At 37.1% G+C, this 17,920-nt stretch overlaps 1 protein-coding gene across 3 annotated transcripts in view; it reads right to left on the reverse strand.

Annotated features, from left to right (window-relative positions):
* Positions 1-17,920, reverse strand: part of ALMS1 (ALMS1 centrosome and basal body associated protein) — a 192,731-nt gene that overhangs the window by 153,557 nt on the left and 21,254 nt on the right. For all 3 annotated transcript variants that reach the window (XR_013441735.1, XM_078056402.1, XM_078056403.1), the window contains exons 2-3: positions 12,544-12,669; positions 3,434-3,629 (exon numbers count right to left, since the gene is read on the reverse strand). Coding sequence is in view for 2 of the 3 variants with exons in the window: in XM_078056402.1 (XP_077912528.1) it covers positions 3,434-3,629; positions 12,544-12,669 (322 nt within the window). In the remaining variant the exon portion in view is untranslated. The remainder of the gene's footprint in view (positions 1-3,433; positions 3,630-12,543; positions 12,670-17,920) is intronic.

Below are 17,920 nucleotides of genomic sequence, written 5' to 3' on the forward strand. Positions count from 1 at the left end.
GGGGAACCCTCCTACACTGTTGGTGGGAATGCAAGCTGGTGCAGCCACTCTGGGAAACAGTATGGACGTTCTTCAAAAAGTTGAAAATAGAGCTACCATACGATCCAGCAATTGCACTACTGGGTATTTACCCCAAAGATACAAATGTAGGGATCCGAAGGGGTACATGCACCCCGATGTTTATAGCAGCAATGTCCACAATAGCCAAACTGTGGAAAGAGGTAAGATGTCCATCGACAGATGAATGGATAAAGAAAATGTGGTGTATATATATACAATGGAATATTACGCAGCCATCAAAAGGAATGAAATCTTGCCATTTGCAATGATGTGGATGGAACTGGAGAGTGTTATGCTGAGCGAAATAAGTCAATCAGAGAAAGACATGTATCATATGACCTCACTGATATGAGGAATTCTTAATCTCAGGAAACAAACTGAGGGCTGCTGGAGTGGTGGGGGTGGGAGGGATGGGGTGGCTGGGTGATAGACATTGGGGAGGGTATGTGCTATGGTGAGCACTGTGAATTGTGTAAGACTGTTGAATCACAGATCTGTACCTCTGAAACAAATAATACATTATATGTTAAAAAAAAAAAAAAAGAAGATAGCAGGAGGGGAAAAATGAAGGGGGAGAAATTGGAGGGGGAGATGAACCATGAGAGACAATGGACTCTGAAAAACAAACTGAGGGTTCTAGAGGGAAGGGGGGTGGGAGGATGGGTTTGGTGATGGGTATTAAAGAGGGCACGTTCGGCATGGAGCACCGGGTGTTATATGCAAACAATGAATCATGGAACACTACATCAAAAATTAATGATGTAATTGTACGGTGATTAGCATAACATAATAAAAAAAAAAAAAAGAAAAGTCTGATGCATCAATTTCCTCTGCCTTCCCAGTTTTGTTCCATGGCACCTCCATCTGAAAGTTCATGAACACTTGTTCCAGGAGCAAAAGACAGAGGCCATCTACAAATGGAACATCTCAGGGTGCTAGAGGAAGAAGGGAGGAGAACTATAATGGGAGGGCTACTTATGTCCAAATGAATTTATTGCCACTCAAGGTCCATTACCAGGAACTGTTGGGGATTTCTGGAGAATGGTGTGGGAAACCAGAACGAAAACATCAGTAATGCTAACGCAGTGTTTTGAAAAAGGGCGGATCAGATGCCATCAGTATTGGCCAGAGGATAACAAACCAGTTACCGTCTTTGGAGACAGAGTGATTACAAAGCTAATGGAGGATGTTCAAATAGATTGGACAATCAGGGATCTGAAAATTGAAAGGCATGGAGATTACATGACTGTTCGACAGTGTAACTTTACTGCTTGGCCTGAGCATGGGGTCCCGGAAAACAGTGCCCCTCTAGTTCACTTTGTAAAACAGGTTTGAGCAAGCAGAGCACATGACACCACACCCATGATTGTTCACTGCAGTGCTGGAGTTGGAAGAACTGGTTTTTATTGCTCTGGACCACTTAAGACAACATATAAATGACCACGATTTTGTGGATATATATGGATTAGTAGCTGAATTGAGAAATGAAAGAATGTGCATGGTCCAGAACCTGGCACAGTATATCTTTTTATACCAATGCATTCTGGATCTCTTATCAAGTAAAGGAAGTAATCAGCCCATCTGTTTTGTTAACTATTCAGCCCTTCAGAAGATGGACTCTTGGGATGCTATGGAAGGTGATGTTGAGCTTGAATGGGAAGAGAACACCATGTAAATATCCATACCAAAGATTACAACTGGAAGATATTTTCAAATCCCAGGGGCCAAAATTTCCCCCTCATTCTTCTGAATTGAAATGTGCAACCTTAAAGAAAGCTCTGTTTCTGTTACTGTGCCTTACTAAATGGATTGACATTTTAGGAATACTTCTAGGCAAGAGCTAATTCAGGATAGTCATTTTGTTTTGTACAGAATAAATACGCATTGAAAATGTTTAAGAAAAGAGATCCCAGAGATTTTTGAAGTCTTCCATATTTTTGGAATGAGCCAAATAGAAAATGATCATTAGATTAGCATGAATGTTTCCAGGTAAATTTTCCCCACATATTGGATTGAATCTTGAACAAGAATTGTAAATGTTGATTCGGTCATGTTATTTTGGCCTCCAGGGTGTTAACGTTCCTTGTGGATAACTTCCAGGACTATCCTAATGCTCTGTACTTCCATGTACACCCCTGGGTTTTGAATCCTCTGTTTTATGAGTGCTGAGATATCATCTCGTGATCTCCATCAGCTGAACAGTAACCCCTTGACACTGCCGGGATTACTCAGCCTTTATACAACACACAGTAGCTCTTCAGGGACACTTAGGGCTATTTAAGTTGCTTTGTGATCTTTAGTTTGAAAAACAAAAGAAAAATGAAACCATGCGATTGCTCTTGGGAAGCTGTAGAGTACTTTGTACTGTCTACATTTGTACCTTTTCCAGGACTAGTTGTACCACTATGCTGTATCATTAAATACATGGTTAAATGTATCAAAAAAATAATAATATTGCCTTTATTATCATTTAGGCATAAAAAATTGAAATTATCATAATGGTTAAGCACTCTTCTATATCCACACTATCCAAAGTAGTAATAGCACAATTCTATCTCCTACCCTGATAATCTGAGAGGTACTTAAAAGTTTACCTTTAGTAAAGAGCTATTAAATCAGTTCCATATTAAGCAGAGGAAACTAGTAAGATCTACCTCAGACAAGTCATTCAACCTCTTTATCTCACTTTTGGGGTCTGAAAACTGAGAATAACATGCCTTAACTAATTCTAAGAATCTAATGAAGCAAGCTTAAACATTTGTTTTGTTTTTTAAAGGATCATGGAGGCTCCATTGCTGAGAGAAGCTGTCAAAGGATAATATATAGTTTACCCCAAGAAAAAATCCACAAATTCATGGCTGAGGAGGTATACTCACTAGAGAGGAAGTTATTACCTTTCTGCCTTCTGTGAGGAATAGGACATAATGAAGGGCAGGTGCACATTTAACATAACTAGACCAGCTGGCCAGTGTAGAAAACCAGAAATAAGCTAATACCTTTGAGGATGACTCTACAGAGCTCCTCAACTCATGAAAGGATTTAGGGGTGCCTAGGTTGCTCAGTCAGTTAAGCATCTGACTCTTGGTTTCGACTCAGGTCATGATCTCTCAGTGGAGAGATCGAGCCTTGCGTCGGGCTCCACGATCAATGCGAAGTCTGCTTCAGATTCTCTCTCCCTCTTCCCTCTGCTTCTCCCCACCCCCTGCTCGCTCACGTGCTCTCTAAAATAAATAAATAATCTTTAAAGGAAGGAAGGAAGGAAGAGAAAAGAAAAGAAAGAAAAGGAAGAGATTTAGATGCAAGACCTAAAGTCCCTGAAAAGTATTTTACAAGTATGAGTTATTACTACTAGTTAAAAATAAAGAGGCATTACCTAGCAGCGGCGAACATAAGAGACCTCTCTTGGCTTCCTTTACTTGATTTTCTGGTTGGGTCAATATACCTTCCTCCACAGAGGTGAAGTCTGTCACTTCGGTCCCTTCCTCTCTCATATTAAACCTGGTCTGGGTTATATCCAAGGTGTGGGAAGAGTCCATTTCTTGAGGAAGATAATGCCAAGATTCTGTTCCCTAAAACAATAATTTTGAAGGAAAATATGCTAAGTCATTAACTGAGTTACCATATACATTAATATTTAGATTTAAGTATCCATCCACTCATGTAGCATTTAGCTTCTATATGATAACATTCTCATCATGGTGTTTTTGGAGAAAGTAAAACTGTTCTTTCTGTATGTTTTTTGCAATATTAACTACATTTTAGACCTCTTCTCATCACTACCCATCTTTTAATGTGTGATATCACTAGCATTTCTGCTATTCATTAACAGTTCTCTTCACTATAACAATACATTTGGTTCTACATGATGAAATCTTACAATTTGATTACAAGACTGAAAAAGATTTTCCAAACCTAAAGCTATAAGATGCTCTACACGTGACCACTTTACTGAATTCTTAATTAGCAATACTGGTTTCTAGTGGACTCTTGGCTCTTCTCATTATGTAAGATTATCACATCATTCATGAATAATGATACAAAATGTTTACTCTTACATTAGTGGCAAGAATCAGAGCAAAGCTTCTCAAGCTATCTATGGGAAAAAGCAATTTTTCCTACTTCCAATTCTAACATTTTATTAAAATACTAATAAAAATTAGTAATCAATAAGTCTGTAAAAATAATAAACCAACTAATAAAAAATAAAAACTAGAAAATTAAATTTAAAAGATATATAAGCCCAAAATATAAAACACAAAGCCAAATGTCTGATTTTTAGTTCTAAAAAACAAAATTACTCTGTCAAATTTATAAAAGTTTCTAAATAGTTCTATATTCTTGTACTTATCTCTTGACAACCAATTCATGAATTGGCGCCAATCCACAGACCATGCTAAGTAGCAATGTTGAATTAAAGACTATCTGAAACTAATGATGTTCTATATGTTGGCTAACTGAATTTGAATTAAAAAAAGACTAATGGTAAACAATTTTATCGGCATTTTCCTTTTAAATTTGGTATTGGTTAATAAAGATATTCTTCCTATCATGCTATGAAAGTACACTTTTATTTTCATATTTAATTAATTTGATTAGGAATGAACTCTAAATTTGATCAAACTATAATACAGTATCTTTTTTCCCCAATTAAGTCTGATAATGTATTGTAATAAATTTCTTTCTAGTGCAACATTCCTTACTTGGCAGTGGTAGATCAGACTTTTAATCATATTTGCTAGCACACTCTTTAACATTTTCACTCACATATAGTCTTAAGATTAATCAGGATTTTCGAATGCCTTGCTTTGTTTTCTAACCTTATTCCGTAACTTTATCCCATATTTGTTTAAGATTTTATTTGAGACAGAGAGAGAAAGAGAGAGAGAGAATGAGCATGAGCAGGGGGAGGGGCAGAGGGAAAGGGAGAAGCAGACTCCCCACCGAGCGCAAAGCCCAATGTGGGGCTTGATCCCAGGACCCTGAGATCATGACCTGAGCCAAAGGCAGATGATTGACTGACTGAGTCACCCAGGCACCCCAACCTATTGATTTTCATTGTTTGTAAATAGTCTATTACTGAACTTTTCTTTCTTAACCAATTCAAATGTTTTCTTAAGAGAATATAAATTTTTTATTCCCAAATAACCCAAAATCTATAAAAAGATGTATTATAATTTAGAATGATTTTCTCAACACTTTCATCTTTGAAGTTATTAGTTAAAATTACCATTACTTAAAATCATTAATTAACTATTCTTTTAGTAAGTTAACTATCCACTACCTATTATCAGTTATATAAATATATGCAGAAAAAAGAACAACTGGAGTAATATTCTAAAACAGTAACACTACTCATCTACAGCTTGTGGGATTACAGAACAGTAGACCTTTGACATTCCAAAATATCTCAATCCCTGCTATGTTGGATAAATTAGTCCAACCTAGAGCATAAAAATCACTGCTGGAAACATGTTTTTTAGGTTTTTAATACCTGGAAATAAAAGGTGATTGATTTTAAATTTTTTCTTTTGAGAGTACTCGATTCTGTAGAGCATAGCAAGCCAAAGAAGTGTTTTAAAGCAGGGGAATTCCAGTCATTGTGTGACTCTCACTACAGAAAAATCTCTAGTCCCCAACTCATCTCTCAGCCTCCTTGAGCATGGTTTGAGCCTGGTCCCATTGTTTATTCCTCACTCCAAAGAGACAGGTATCTGTTGGCTCTCCTGCCCATCCTCTGGCCTCATCAGATCACTACTCTAGCTCAATTTCAGTAATTCTTTAACCTCATTAAGACAATTATCCTATCACATTAACACTTCTCATAATTCCTTTCTTTCCTGTATTTCCCTCTTTACCACTCTGAAAGTTCATAGTCATCCTTATAACCACTGCCTTGCAAACATCTTTAACTTCCCTGCCCTTTTCTCCCACTATCCTATTTGCCTGGTAAAAGCTCAGTTCTCTAGTTGAACCTTCTCCTTATCTGAATCTAAACACCAGCACATCACTGAGTAAAGCACAAACCCAAATGGTTTTTCCCTTAAATTGATGACATTAAACCTCAAGGGCACTCAGCATTGCCTAGAAATCCTACTATATTTTCCTGGTAAACTGACTTGCTAAAATGACTTCACTTTCTCTCCTCAGAACTACTGAACTCTCCTTCCTCATTTTCAACTGATGACCTCATCTCCTACTTCAATTAAGTGAAGAGCAGGAGATGGAACTTCCTTATCTTCTATCACCAGATCTACAACCCCATTTTTACCTTGTGACTTAAAAAAGTCTCTGTACCTACCAAAGGCCTTCCCATCTCATTCCATTCTTTTCAACAACTGCCTTCCTATATGATTCTCCTGCTTTCATCCATTTTCCCTCTCTACTAAATCATTCCTCTCCCCAAGCAAACATATTTATAATTTCCCATCATAAAATAAAGTTATAAAACATCCCTGTTCAACATTCCTTCTCTTGAGGTTTTTTTTCTTTTTCTTTTTTTTTAAAGTTTTTAGTTTTTATTTGAATCTCAGTTAACAGGGACACCTGGGTGGCTCAGTCGGTTGGGCGTCCGCCTTCAGCTCAGGTCATGATCCCAGGGTCCTGGGATCGAGTCCCACATTGGGCTCCCTGCTCCATGGGGAGCCTGCTTTTCTCTCTGCCTCTGCCTCTCTCTCTCTCTCTCTCTCTCTCTCTCTCATGAATAAATAAAATCATAAAAAAAAATCTCAGTTAACATACAGTGTAATATTAGTTTCAGGTGTACCGTTTAGTGATTTAATACTTATATACAACACCTGGTGCTGGTCACAAGTTTCTGTATAATTTTGTTGCTGTTTCTATCAAACAATGGTTGCTTGTGTTATACCTTTTTAATCAATATAAAAAGGCCCTCAAATCTCTAATGTTTTTGACATAAACACATTTTGAGGAAGAAATAAAGATTAGAGATATAAATTTGGATTTTTAAGTATACAGATATATTTAACCCCCCAGATCTAGATGAGAAATAAAACATCCCAACACTTCAAGCAGAAGTCAAAAACTCAAATGTGTACAGGGCCAGGGAGGTAACAGAAATGAGTAAATCCACCTGGAATTAGAGTGGTGGGACCTGTGGCCAAATACGCACTGCATACACACTTTAAAGTATTCTATTTCAAAATTTTAAAAACACTGTGCCAAAAAAAATTTTTTTTTCCCCTGAAAACCACATTTGGCCATTATTCAGGCCCACAGCTTGCAACCTTTGATTTCAAAGTTTAACGGGGCGGGGGAGATAAAGCAGCAAAGGAAACTAAGAATAGCAGAAGAGTAGAAAGAAAACTAGTAGAAGCTAAGAAAGGAAATGATTTTAAGAAGTTATGCAATGGTTAACAGTGTCAAAGCTATTTATTGCAGTTAAAATGAGGACAGAAAAGTGCTCACTGTATTCAGCTATACAAATGTTGGCAAAACTTGCTTTCACAGAGTTGAGGTCAGAACACAAAGTAGATTAAGTAAAATAATAAGTAGATCCTAACCGGTGATATAAGGTACATATATTAAAAAGGAAAAAAATACAGTTGATATAATTGTCTACTTAGAAAGTCCTAGGGGCGCCTGGGTGACTCAGCTGATGAGGCGTCTGACTCTTGATTTCAGTTCAGGTCATGATCTCAGGGTCATGTGATCGAGCCCCAGCAGACTCTCTGCTGGGTGTGGAGCCTGTTTGGGATTCTCTCTCTCCTTCTGCCCCTCTCTGCTCTCTCTCCCTCTCTCAAAAAATAAAAATAAAAAAGTCCTAAAAAAATCTACAAAAGAGCTACTCCTAAAACCAGTAAATGTGATTAGCAAGGTCACAGGATACAAGTTCAATATAGTCATTTATATCTTCATGTACTTGCAATCAATAGGAAATTGAAAATTTTAAAAACATCAATAAAATTAATTACACCTTAATAAAAGCAATGTTTTTTAAATAAAAGAAAAAGGTCAGTCTAACACAAACGTGTTAAGTTTGGTACACCGAAGACAACAAAACACTGATGAAAAAATTAAACACCTAAATGAAACTGAAAGAACCGTTGTGTTTGTGGATTAGAGAACTCAAATATTATTAAGATGTCAATTCTCTCCAAATTGATGTATAGACTCAAGGCAATCTAAATCAAAATTCCAGCAGGCTTTTTTAATAGACAAGCTGATTCTAACATTTATACAGAAATTAAAAGAATCTAACATAAACAAAACCATTTTTCAAAAGAGGAACAAAGTGTGAGAACTCACACTACCTGATTTCAAGACAGTATAATAATTAAGAGTGTGGGATTGGCATGACAGACATATAAATCAATGGAATAGAGTCCAGAAATAGACCAACACATATACAGTCAATCTGTTTTTGATAACGATGCCAAGGAAGCACTAGACAAAAAGATAGTATTTTCAGCAAATGGTGTTGAAATGACAATTAAATATTCATATGTAAAAAAATAAAGCTGGGCCCTTACTTCACATCATATACAAAAACCAACTCAAAATGGATTATAGATAATAAATGTAAAACTAGAACTATAAAACTTCAGAAACAGTGGTTCACAACTGGGTAAAATTTTCACACTCCCTTTTCCCTCAACCACAGGACATTCGGCAATGTTTGGAGACATGTTTCATGGTTACAACACGGGGGATTACTACTGATATCTAGTGGGGAAAGGTCAAGGAGGCTGCTAACCACTACAACATACAGGACAGCTCCACACAATAAGGAACTATCTAGCCCAAAATGTCAAAAGTGCCAAGGTTGAGAAACCTTGTTCTAGAAAAATATATAGGATAAAATCTTTGTGGCATAGGATTAGGAAAAAATTTCTCAGAACACAAGAATACAAACCATAAAAAAAATCCAAAATCTATACACCAACTTCACCAAAATCAAAGCTTCTGTTCTTCAAAAGATACATAAAATTCATTTTTTATGTGTTTTTTTTTTTTTTTAAGATTTTATTCATTTATTTGTCAGAGAGAGAGCACAAGCAGGGGGAGTGGCAGGCAGAGGGAGAAGCAGACATCCCACTGAGCAGGAAGCCCGATACGGGGCTCAATCTCAGGACCCTGGGATCATGACTTAAGCTGAAGGCAGACGTTTAACCGACTGAGCCACCCAGGCATCCCGATACACAGAATTCAAAGAAAAGCCATAGAGTGGGAAAAAATACTTGCAAAATATGCATTTGATAAAGTTGCATCTAGAACTTATAAAGAACTTCCAAACTCAACAAATGGAATAAATAAGCCATTAAAAATGGGGAAGAGATTTTAAAAGACCCTACATTAAAGAAGAAACATGGGTGGCAAATAAGCACACAAAAAGATGTACAATATCATTAGTCATTAGGAAAATGCATAGTAAAACCACAATGAGACACCATAATACTCCTATGTGTAAAATGGCTAAAAATTTTAAAACAAAACAACTGGCAATACCAAGAACTGGCAAGGATGCAAATCAACTAGAACTCTCATATATTATGAGGTAAGGCAAAATGGCACAGCCACTTTGGAAAACAGTTTAGCACTTTCTCATAACATTAAACATACAATTACTTTATCAGCCAGCAATCTCATTCCTAACTATTTACCAAGAGAATGAAACCATTTCTCTACCAAAAACCTTCACCTGTATGGAATACTACTCAGCAATAAAAAATTAAAAAGAACCAACTATTGATTCATACAACAATATGGATAAATCTCAAAAGCACGTGCTAAGTGAAAGAAGCCAGATTTGAAAACCTATACACTTTAATTCTGAAAGGGCAAAACTATAAGGACAAAAATCAGATCAGTGGTGGCCAGGGACTAAGGATGGGGAGATGACTGATTATAGTGAGGCACAAGGGAACTTTTCTGGGGTCATGGCAATCTTGTATATCTCAAATGTGGTAGTGGTTATATGACTGTATATATTTGTCAAAGCTCATCAAACTGTATACCTAAAAGAGTGAGGATTGCTGTATTTAAATTCTACATCAATGAGGTTAACATAGCAGGAAATGGAGAGAGAAAATTCTTGAAAATTTCATTTACCAGGGAGCAGAATATTAAACCAAACAGTAGCTGGAGGGGAAGAGAGGATGAGACATTTGTACTCAAGCTGCTGGAGGTGACATGGTCTAGACTGTGACCATGGGATGAGTAACCTAGTAGGGGTAGCAGTTTAGGAGGAGAAATGGAGGAAAAGATCTGTGAAGGTTAGATCAAAGATCCAGGTGTTTTAGGCACTACATGGTTAATATAAGCTGAAGTGAAAGAAACTGAACATAGTGTAACAAAAGCTATAGTTTTCAATGAATAAAGAGAGGTAACTCAGACAACAGCAACAAAGATGAATGAACAGAATAACAAGGAGAAAAGAGGGGAGGAAATAAGAAAGTGGCATAATGCTCCAGCTACACTGAGGAACCCAGGCATAAAGGCAGAAATAAAGAGCTACAGGATCTATCCATGACATATATTTTATTTTTTTTCATGGCATATATATCATAAGACAGGGACAAAAAGGAAGACACCTATTTTTGGACCATGCTCTACCATAAATATGTCCTCAGAGAATATGAAACTATTTTGGGATATATCCATATATTCATTTCCTAGGGCTGCCATAACAAAGTTACACAAATTGGGGGGCTCAAAACAACAGAAATTTATTTTCTCACAGGCTAGAGGTCTGGAGGCTAGAAGTCTGGAATCAAGGTGTTGGCAGGGCCACACTCCACCCAAAGCCTCTAGGCGAGGATCCTTCCTTACCTCTTCTGCCCTCAGGTAGCCCCAGGCATTCCTTGGCTTGTGGCAGTATATCTCCAATCTCTGCCTCTGTCTTCACAAGGCTGACTTCTTCCTGTGTGTGTCTCTCTCACATGCTATTCTCCTCTCTTATGAGGATATCAGTTATATTGGATTAAAGGCCTACCATACTACAGTATGACCTCATCTAAGTTATACCTGCAATCACCCTATTTCTAAATAAGGACACATTCTAAAGTACTGGGGATTAGGACTTTAACACATTTGGGGGCATACAGTTCAATCTATTGCAATCCCCCTTTCATTTAATGGTCCCAGAGTACTATGCACTTTCTGGTCAAGGTTTCTTTTAACCCCTTTCTTTCCCTTGATGATAGCAAATCTCCTTCCTCCATATCTTGCATCAAATGGATAATCACTGCAATTCAGGGGGAATTGAAGGTACCAGAAGAAATCTGATAACCAAGTTATTAGATAATCAACCTTATATATTTAACCATTATGAATAAGGCTGCACTTTTCCTCCAACAAACATATGTAAGCTTCTCTCCTATCTGCTCACAAGTTTTCCATTTCTTCTAAATTTATAACTATACTCTAGATTAGTGGTTCTCAAAGTGTGGCCCAAAGATCCCTGGCAATCACAGACACTCTTCCAGGAAATCTATGTGCAGCTCCCTTTTCTATGTATCTAAGTAAGGCCAGATTTTTTTTCACATACTTCAATGTATCCCAACAGACTAAATGCAGAAGCAGATATGAGAATCTAATTGTGATGGTTAATTTTATGTGTCAAATTGGCTGAGCCACCAGGTGCCCAGATATTTGGTTAAACATTATTCTGTATGTCTAGATTAACATCTGATTAACATTTGATCCACAGACTGAGTAAAGCAGATTGTCCTTTCCACTGTGGGCAAGCCTCATCTAATCCATTAAAGGCCTGAATGGAACAAAAGGCTGAGCAAAACAGAATTCACTCTCTCTGCCTGATGGTCTTAAGGCTGGCACACAGGTCTTCTCCTGCCTTTAGACTTGGATTCAGAATAGAACTTACACCAATTAGTTCTCTTCTCCTGGTTCTCAGGCCTTTGGATTCAGACTACGACTGTACTATACTATCAGCTCTCCTGGGTCTCCAGGTTGCAGATCTTAGAATTCTCAGCTATCACAAGAGCAAATTCCTTATTTTGTGTGTGTGTGTGTGTGTGTGTGTGTGTGTGTGTGTGTGTGTAAGTCTCCTATTGGTTCTGTTTTTCTGGAGAACCCTGTCTAATATACCATCTTTTATTACGCCTGACATTAAAGAGATATGCAAAAATGTAAAACAATGCCACTCTTTCAACTAATTTTTTTGTCTTGGAAAATAGTTTTCATTTTAAAAATACATTATTTATGCTAATATATAATGGGTTTATTATTTTAATATTTTTAAATGTTTTAATTTCTAGTAAGCTAAATATCAATATAGATAATCCATATGAACAAAAAATGCTTAAAATACCTATGAAGAATGTAAAGGAGTCCTGAGACAAAAAAGAAACTGAAATACTATTCTCTATAATTAAAATTGTTAAAGATCTATTAGAAAAATGGAATATTAAAGTAATTCACCTCTTACTATTCTTAACAGCTAAATCAGAATTTCTCATGCTGCTTATGAAAAGAAAAATAGTTTGCCAGTTACACAAGACAGACCTGATCAGCCTTAGACCTCCACCGAGCTGTTTTTTCCACAGAGACCACAGTAGTATCAGAAATCTGTGTCCCACTATTGCCTTGATATAGTGGCTGTTGCCATACATGACAGGTCAATGGAACAACCTGAAAATCAAAAGCAGATTTAAATAGAGTAGTAACAAAATCACTGTTATTAAATAATAATAAACAAAATCTAAACTTTAGCTTATACTTCTCAGATTCTAAAGCACTTTCATAAATATTTACATACATATATATATACATACACTTTCATAAATATATACATACATATATATGTGTATATATATAAAACATTTCAACTCCACAACCACTGCCCAAATATATATATAACATTTCAACTCCACAACCACTTTCCGAATTTCTACCTTCACTTAAAAATAAAAAAACAGGAGCGCCTGGGTGACTCAGTTGGTTAAGAATCCGACTCTTCCTTTCAGCTCAGGTCATGACCTCAGGGTCGTAAGATCCAGTCTGGTGTCAGGCTCTGTGCTTAGCACAGGGTCTGCTTGGGATTCTCTCTCTCCCTCTGCCCACCCCTCAGGTTGCCCTCACACATGCATGCTCTCTCTCTCTCTCAAATAAATAAATCTTTAAAAAAATTAAAAAAGAGTCTTAAGGTTATCCAGTTAGAACTCAACGTACTTTCCAATAAACCATGGCAGTTCCTTAACCTCAAGAAATAAAAGCAAGCAGAAAAAAGCAAGTTACTTATTTTAAAATCTTACTATTTGAGACACCTAAGAAATGAACTCTAATAATAGGGACTAAAATCAACTCATAGTGCGGACAGTGGGAACAAACATCAGGCTCATTCTGTGAGGTCAGGGGTTGGAGCAGGGCTCCCTCAACTGTGAAAGGCAGCAATAAAAGCTGTGACTACAGCTCAAGGCTGAAGCAATGCAAATGGAAAAGATCCAAGGCAATCAAACAAAAATGAGCTGGGTCAAGTCACCCACTGGTTCAGGGACTGGTTCCTGAGATTTTCTCCAATATTCCTGGATAATAAAAATCCAAAGCTTCAATATAAGACCTCTTTTTTAAAAAAGCAGCCACAAGGAGCAAAGTAAAGACAACCACAAAAACACCAGGTAGTGAAGGATACATCAAAAGAGAAAACAAAAAAACACTCCTACTAAAAATGCAATTACAAACTATATTTTCAAAAAACTTTAAAATGAGTATCTCAGATCCTCAAAGATATAAACCCACAATGTCCATTAAAAGGGAAGTTATAAAAGTAAAACAGGCAGTTATAAGCCAAGAAAAGACGAACGCTAACAAAATATTAATAACCACAAATGTGAAAGAGCCTCTGAAGGAAATCCAAGGCCATCAGATTTTTTCCAGATTTAAAACACTGTTACTACACTAACAAAACATTTTTACAGAGGGAACTTATAACACTATGTTTTTGGTCACAGAAAGGCCAGCTTATTTAAAATCTATTCAATAACTAAAGAGATTTCTAAGATATCAATTCTTCCAAGAGGTTTTTCAAATGCATTCTGGCAGTCTGAAATCCTTAAATATGTAACAATACTGCCAATGTTCTGGCACAGCCTTCTTTGAGCCCTCCAGGAAAGAATGCCAACGTAAATGTTCAAAATGGCTAGTCACCGCAGCTAAATAATGCTGGTTGTGGACCAAGGGGTCTTGCCTTTGAAAAGAGTTGCTTCACAACAGCTTATAAAAAAAGAGAGTTCAATTCATTAGAATATCTGTAGGAAACTAATGAACGATAAAATATTAAGAAACTAGCACTTTGAGAACTAACCCAATGTGTGATAAAACGAACATTACCCCTCACTTTTATCAGTTTAAAGAAAACCTAAAAATTAAAATTAAATGTTAAAAGAAAAATTCTTATTAAAAAATCCATTCCCCAGACTTCCTATTTTTATCACCTATCTGTTTAGACGTCGTCAAGAAAACAAATTTCTAACACATTCCTATATGTTTGATCAACTTTCCCACTATTGCCTCTGAATATAACCCAAATACTTGAAGATTCTTAAGATGAATGCTTCAAAACTAAGCAGGTGTCATCAGCTCTTCATCTGAGATTAAATGTTTTTTGGTATAAATTAACAGTTTGAAAGAGCCCTTCCCTGAGTAAGTTTTTAATATTAAAGGTTAGTAGTCTTCCAAATATAAGCTGCCTATAAGATAAACACTTAAGATCTAAGGACACATATAGGCTGAAAGTAAAAGGATGGAAAAGGATATTCCATGCAAATAGTAACCAAAAGAGCACAGGAGTACCTATTACAAATTCAGACGAAAAAGATTAAAATCATAAAAGGGTCAAATCACCAAGAAGATAAAGCAATTACAACTATTTATGCACACAACCCCAGAGCTCCCAAATCAATGAGGCAAATTTTTAAAGACTTGGAGAGGGGCGCCTGGGTGGCTCAGTCGTTAGGCGTCTGCCTTTGGCTCAGGTCATGATCCCAGGGTCATGGGATCAAGCGCCACATCGGGCTCCCTGCTCCGCGGGAGGCCTGCTTCTCCCTCTCCCACTCCCCCTGCTTGTGTTCCCTCTCTCGCTGTGTCTCTGTCAAATAATAAATAAAATCTCTAAAAAAAAAAAAGACTTGGAGAAAAAATACACAGCAACACAATATATTAAAAGACTTCAATACCTAACTTTCAATAATGCATAAAACTAACATACAGAAGAACAATAAGAAAATAGAGGAACTGAACAACACTATACAACAACTGGACCTAATACATATATACAGAACAATCCACCCAAAAACAGCAGAATATACATTTTTTTGTACATATGGAACATTCTTTAGGCTAGAACATGTTAGGCCACAAAAGTCTTAACAAACTCAAGAAGACTGACATACAGTGTCTTTTCCAATCACAATGGAATGAAACCAGAAATCAATAGCACAGAAAAAACTGGAAATTTCCACAAATATATGGAAATTAAACACCACACTCTTTAAAAAACCAATAGGTCAAACAAGGGAAAATAAAAAAAACTTTGACACAAATGAGTATGAAGATACAAAATACCAGAACTTATGGGATGCCAAAAGCAGTGCTAAAGGGAAATTTACAGCTGTAAAGGCATACATTAAAAAAAAAAAAAAGAAAGAAAAGGCAAGAGATAGTCCAAGACGGTGGAGGAGTAGGAGACCTTAGTTTCGTCTGGTCCCAGGAATTCAGCTAGATAGCTATCATATCATTCTGAACACCTGCAAACTCAACCAGAGATCTAAAAAAAGAATAGCTGCAACTCTACAAATAGAAATGAGTCCACTTTCTACAAGACAGAATGACAAGATGGAAAAAACTCACCTCAAAAAAGAGAACAAGAGGCAGTACTGACTGCCAGGGACCTAATCAGTACAGATATAAGTAAGATGTCAGAACTAGAGTTCAGAAAAATGATTATAAAGATACTACCTGGGGGGCGCCTGGGGGGCTCAGTCATTAAGCATCTGCCTTCGGCACAGGTCATGACCCCAGGGTCCTGGGATCAAGCCCCGCATTGGGCTCCCTGTCTCACAGGAAGTCTGCTTCTCCCTCTCCCACTCCCCCTGCTTGTGTTCCCTCTCTCGCCGTGTCTCTCTCTGTCAAATAAATAAAATCTTTAAAAAAAAAAAAAAAAGATACTACCTGGGCTTGGAAAAAGCATAGAAGACACAGAGAATCCCTTTCTGGAGAAACAAAAGAACTAAAATCTAATCAAGTCAAAATCAAAAAGGCTATTAATGAGATGCAATAAAAAATGGAGGCTCTAACTGCCAGGATAAATGAGGCAGAAGAATTAGTGATATAGAAGACCAAATGATGGAGAATAAAGAAGCTGAGAAAAAGATAAACAACTACTGGATCACGAAGGTAGAATTCGAGAGATAAGTGATACCATAAAGCAAAATAATACTAGAAGTGGGATCCCAGAAGAAGAGAAAAGGAGGAGGGGGTAGGAGGTATATTGGAAAAAATTATAGCAGAGAACTTCCCTAACCTGGGGAAGGAAACAGGCATTCAACTCCAGGAGGCACCGAGAACCCCCCTCAACATCAATAAAAATAGCTCAACACCCTGACATATAATAGTGAAACATGCAAATCTCAGAGACAAAGAGAAAATCCTGAAAGCAGCTTAGGACAATAACCTATAAGGGCAGAAACATCAGACTGGCAGCAGACCTATCCACAGAGATGTGCCAGGCCAGAAAGGACTGGCATGATATACTCAGGGTGCTAAATGAGAAAAATATGCATCCAAGAATACTTTATCCAGCTAGGAGTCATTCAAAATAGAAAGAGAGATAAAAAGCTTCCAGGACAAACAGAAACTAAAAGAATTTGTGTGGGAATGCAAGCTGGTGCAGCCACTCAGGAAAACAGTATGGAGGTTCCTCAAAAAGTTGAAAACAGAACTACCCTACGACCCAGCAATTGCACTACTAGGGATTTACCCCAAAGATACAAATGTAGTAATCCAAAGGGGCACCTGCACCCCAATGTTTATAGCAACAATGTCCACAATAGCCAAACTATGGAAAGAACCCAGATGTCCATCGACAGATGAATGGATAAAGATGTGGTGTATATATATACAATGGAATATTACGCAGCCATCAAAAAAAAAAAACCAACAACGTGAATAGAACTAGAGGGTATTATGCTAAGCAAAATAAGTCAGAGAAAGGCAATTATCATGTGATCTCACTGATATGTGGAATTTGAGAAACAAGCAGAAGATCAGAGGGGAAGAGAAGAAAAAATGAAGTAAGATGAAACCAGAGAGGGAGAGAAACCACATGAGACTCTTAATCTCGGGAAACAAACAGAGGGTTGCTCGAGCGGAGGTGGCTGGGGGGAACACGGTGGCTAGGTGATGGACATTGAGGAGGGTATATGTTGTGGTGAGCGCTGTGTATTGTGTAAGACTGATGAATCACAGACCTGTACTCAGGAAACAAATAATACATTATATGTTAATAAAGGAGGGCACATGATGTAATGAAAAAAATAAAATAAAATAATTTGTGACCACTAAACCTGCCCTGCAAGAAATATTAAAGGGGATCCTTTAAGCAAAGAGAGAGCCCAAAAGTAACAAAGACCAGAAAGGAACAGAGACAATATACAGAAACAGTGACTTTAAATGTAATACAATGGCACTAAATTCATATATTTCAATAGTTACTCTGAATGTAAATGGGCTAAAAGCCCGAATCAAAAGACACAGGATATCAGACTGGATAAAAAACAAGACTCATCAATATCCTGTCTGCAAGAGACTCATTTTAGACCCAAAGACACCTCCAGATTGAAAGTGAGAGGGTGGAAAACCATTTACCATGCTAATGGACATCAAA

Source organism: Halichoerus grypus, chromosome 10 (genome assembly GCF_964656455.1).
Source record: "Halichoerus grypus chromosome 10, mHalGry1.hap1.1, whole genome shotgun sequence".
In the NCBI taxonomy this organism is placed as follows: Eukaryota; Metazoa; Chordata; class Mammalia; order Carnivora; family Phocidae; genus Halichoerus; species Halichoerus grypus.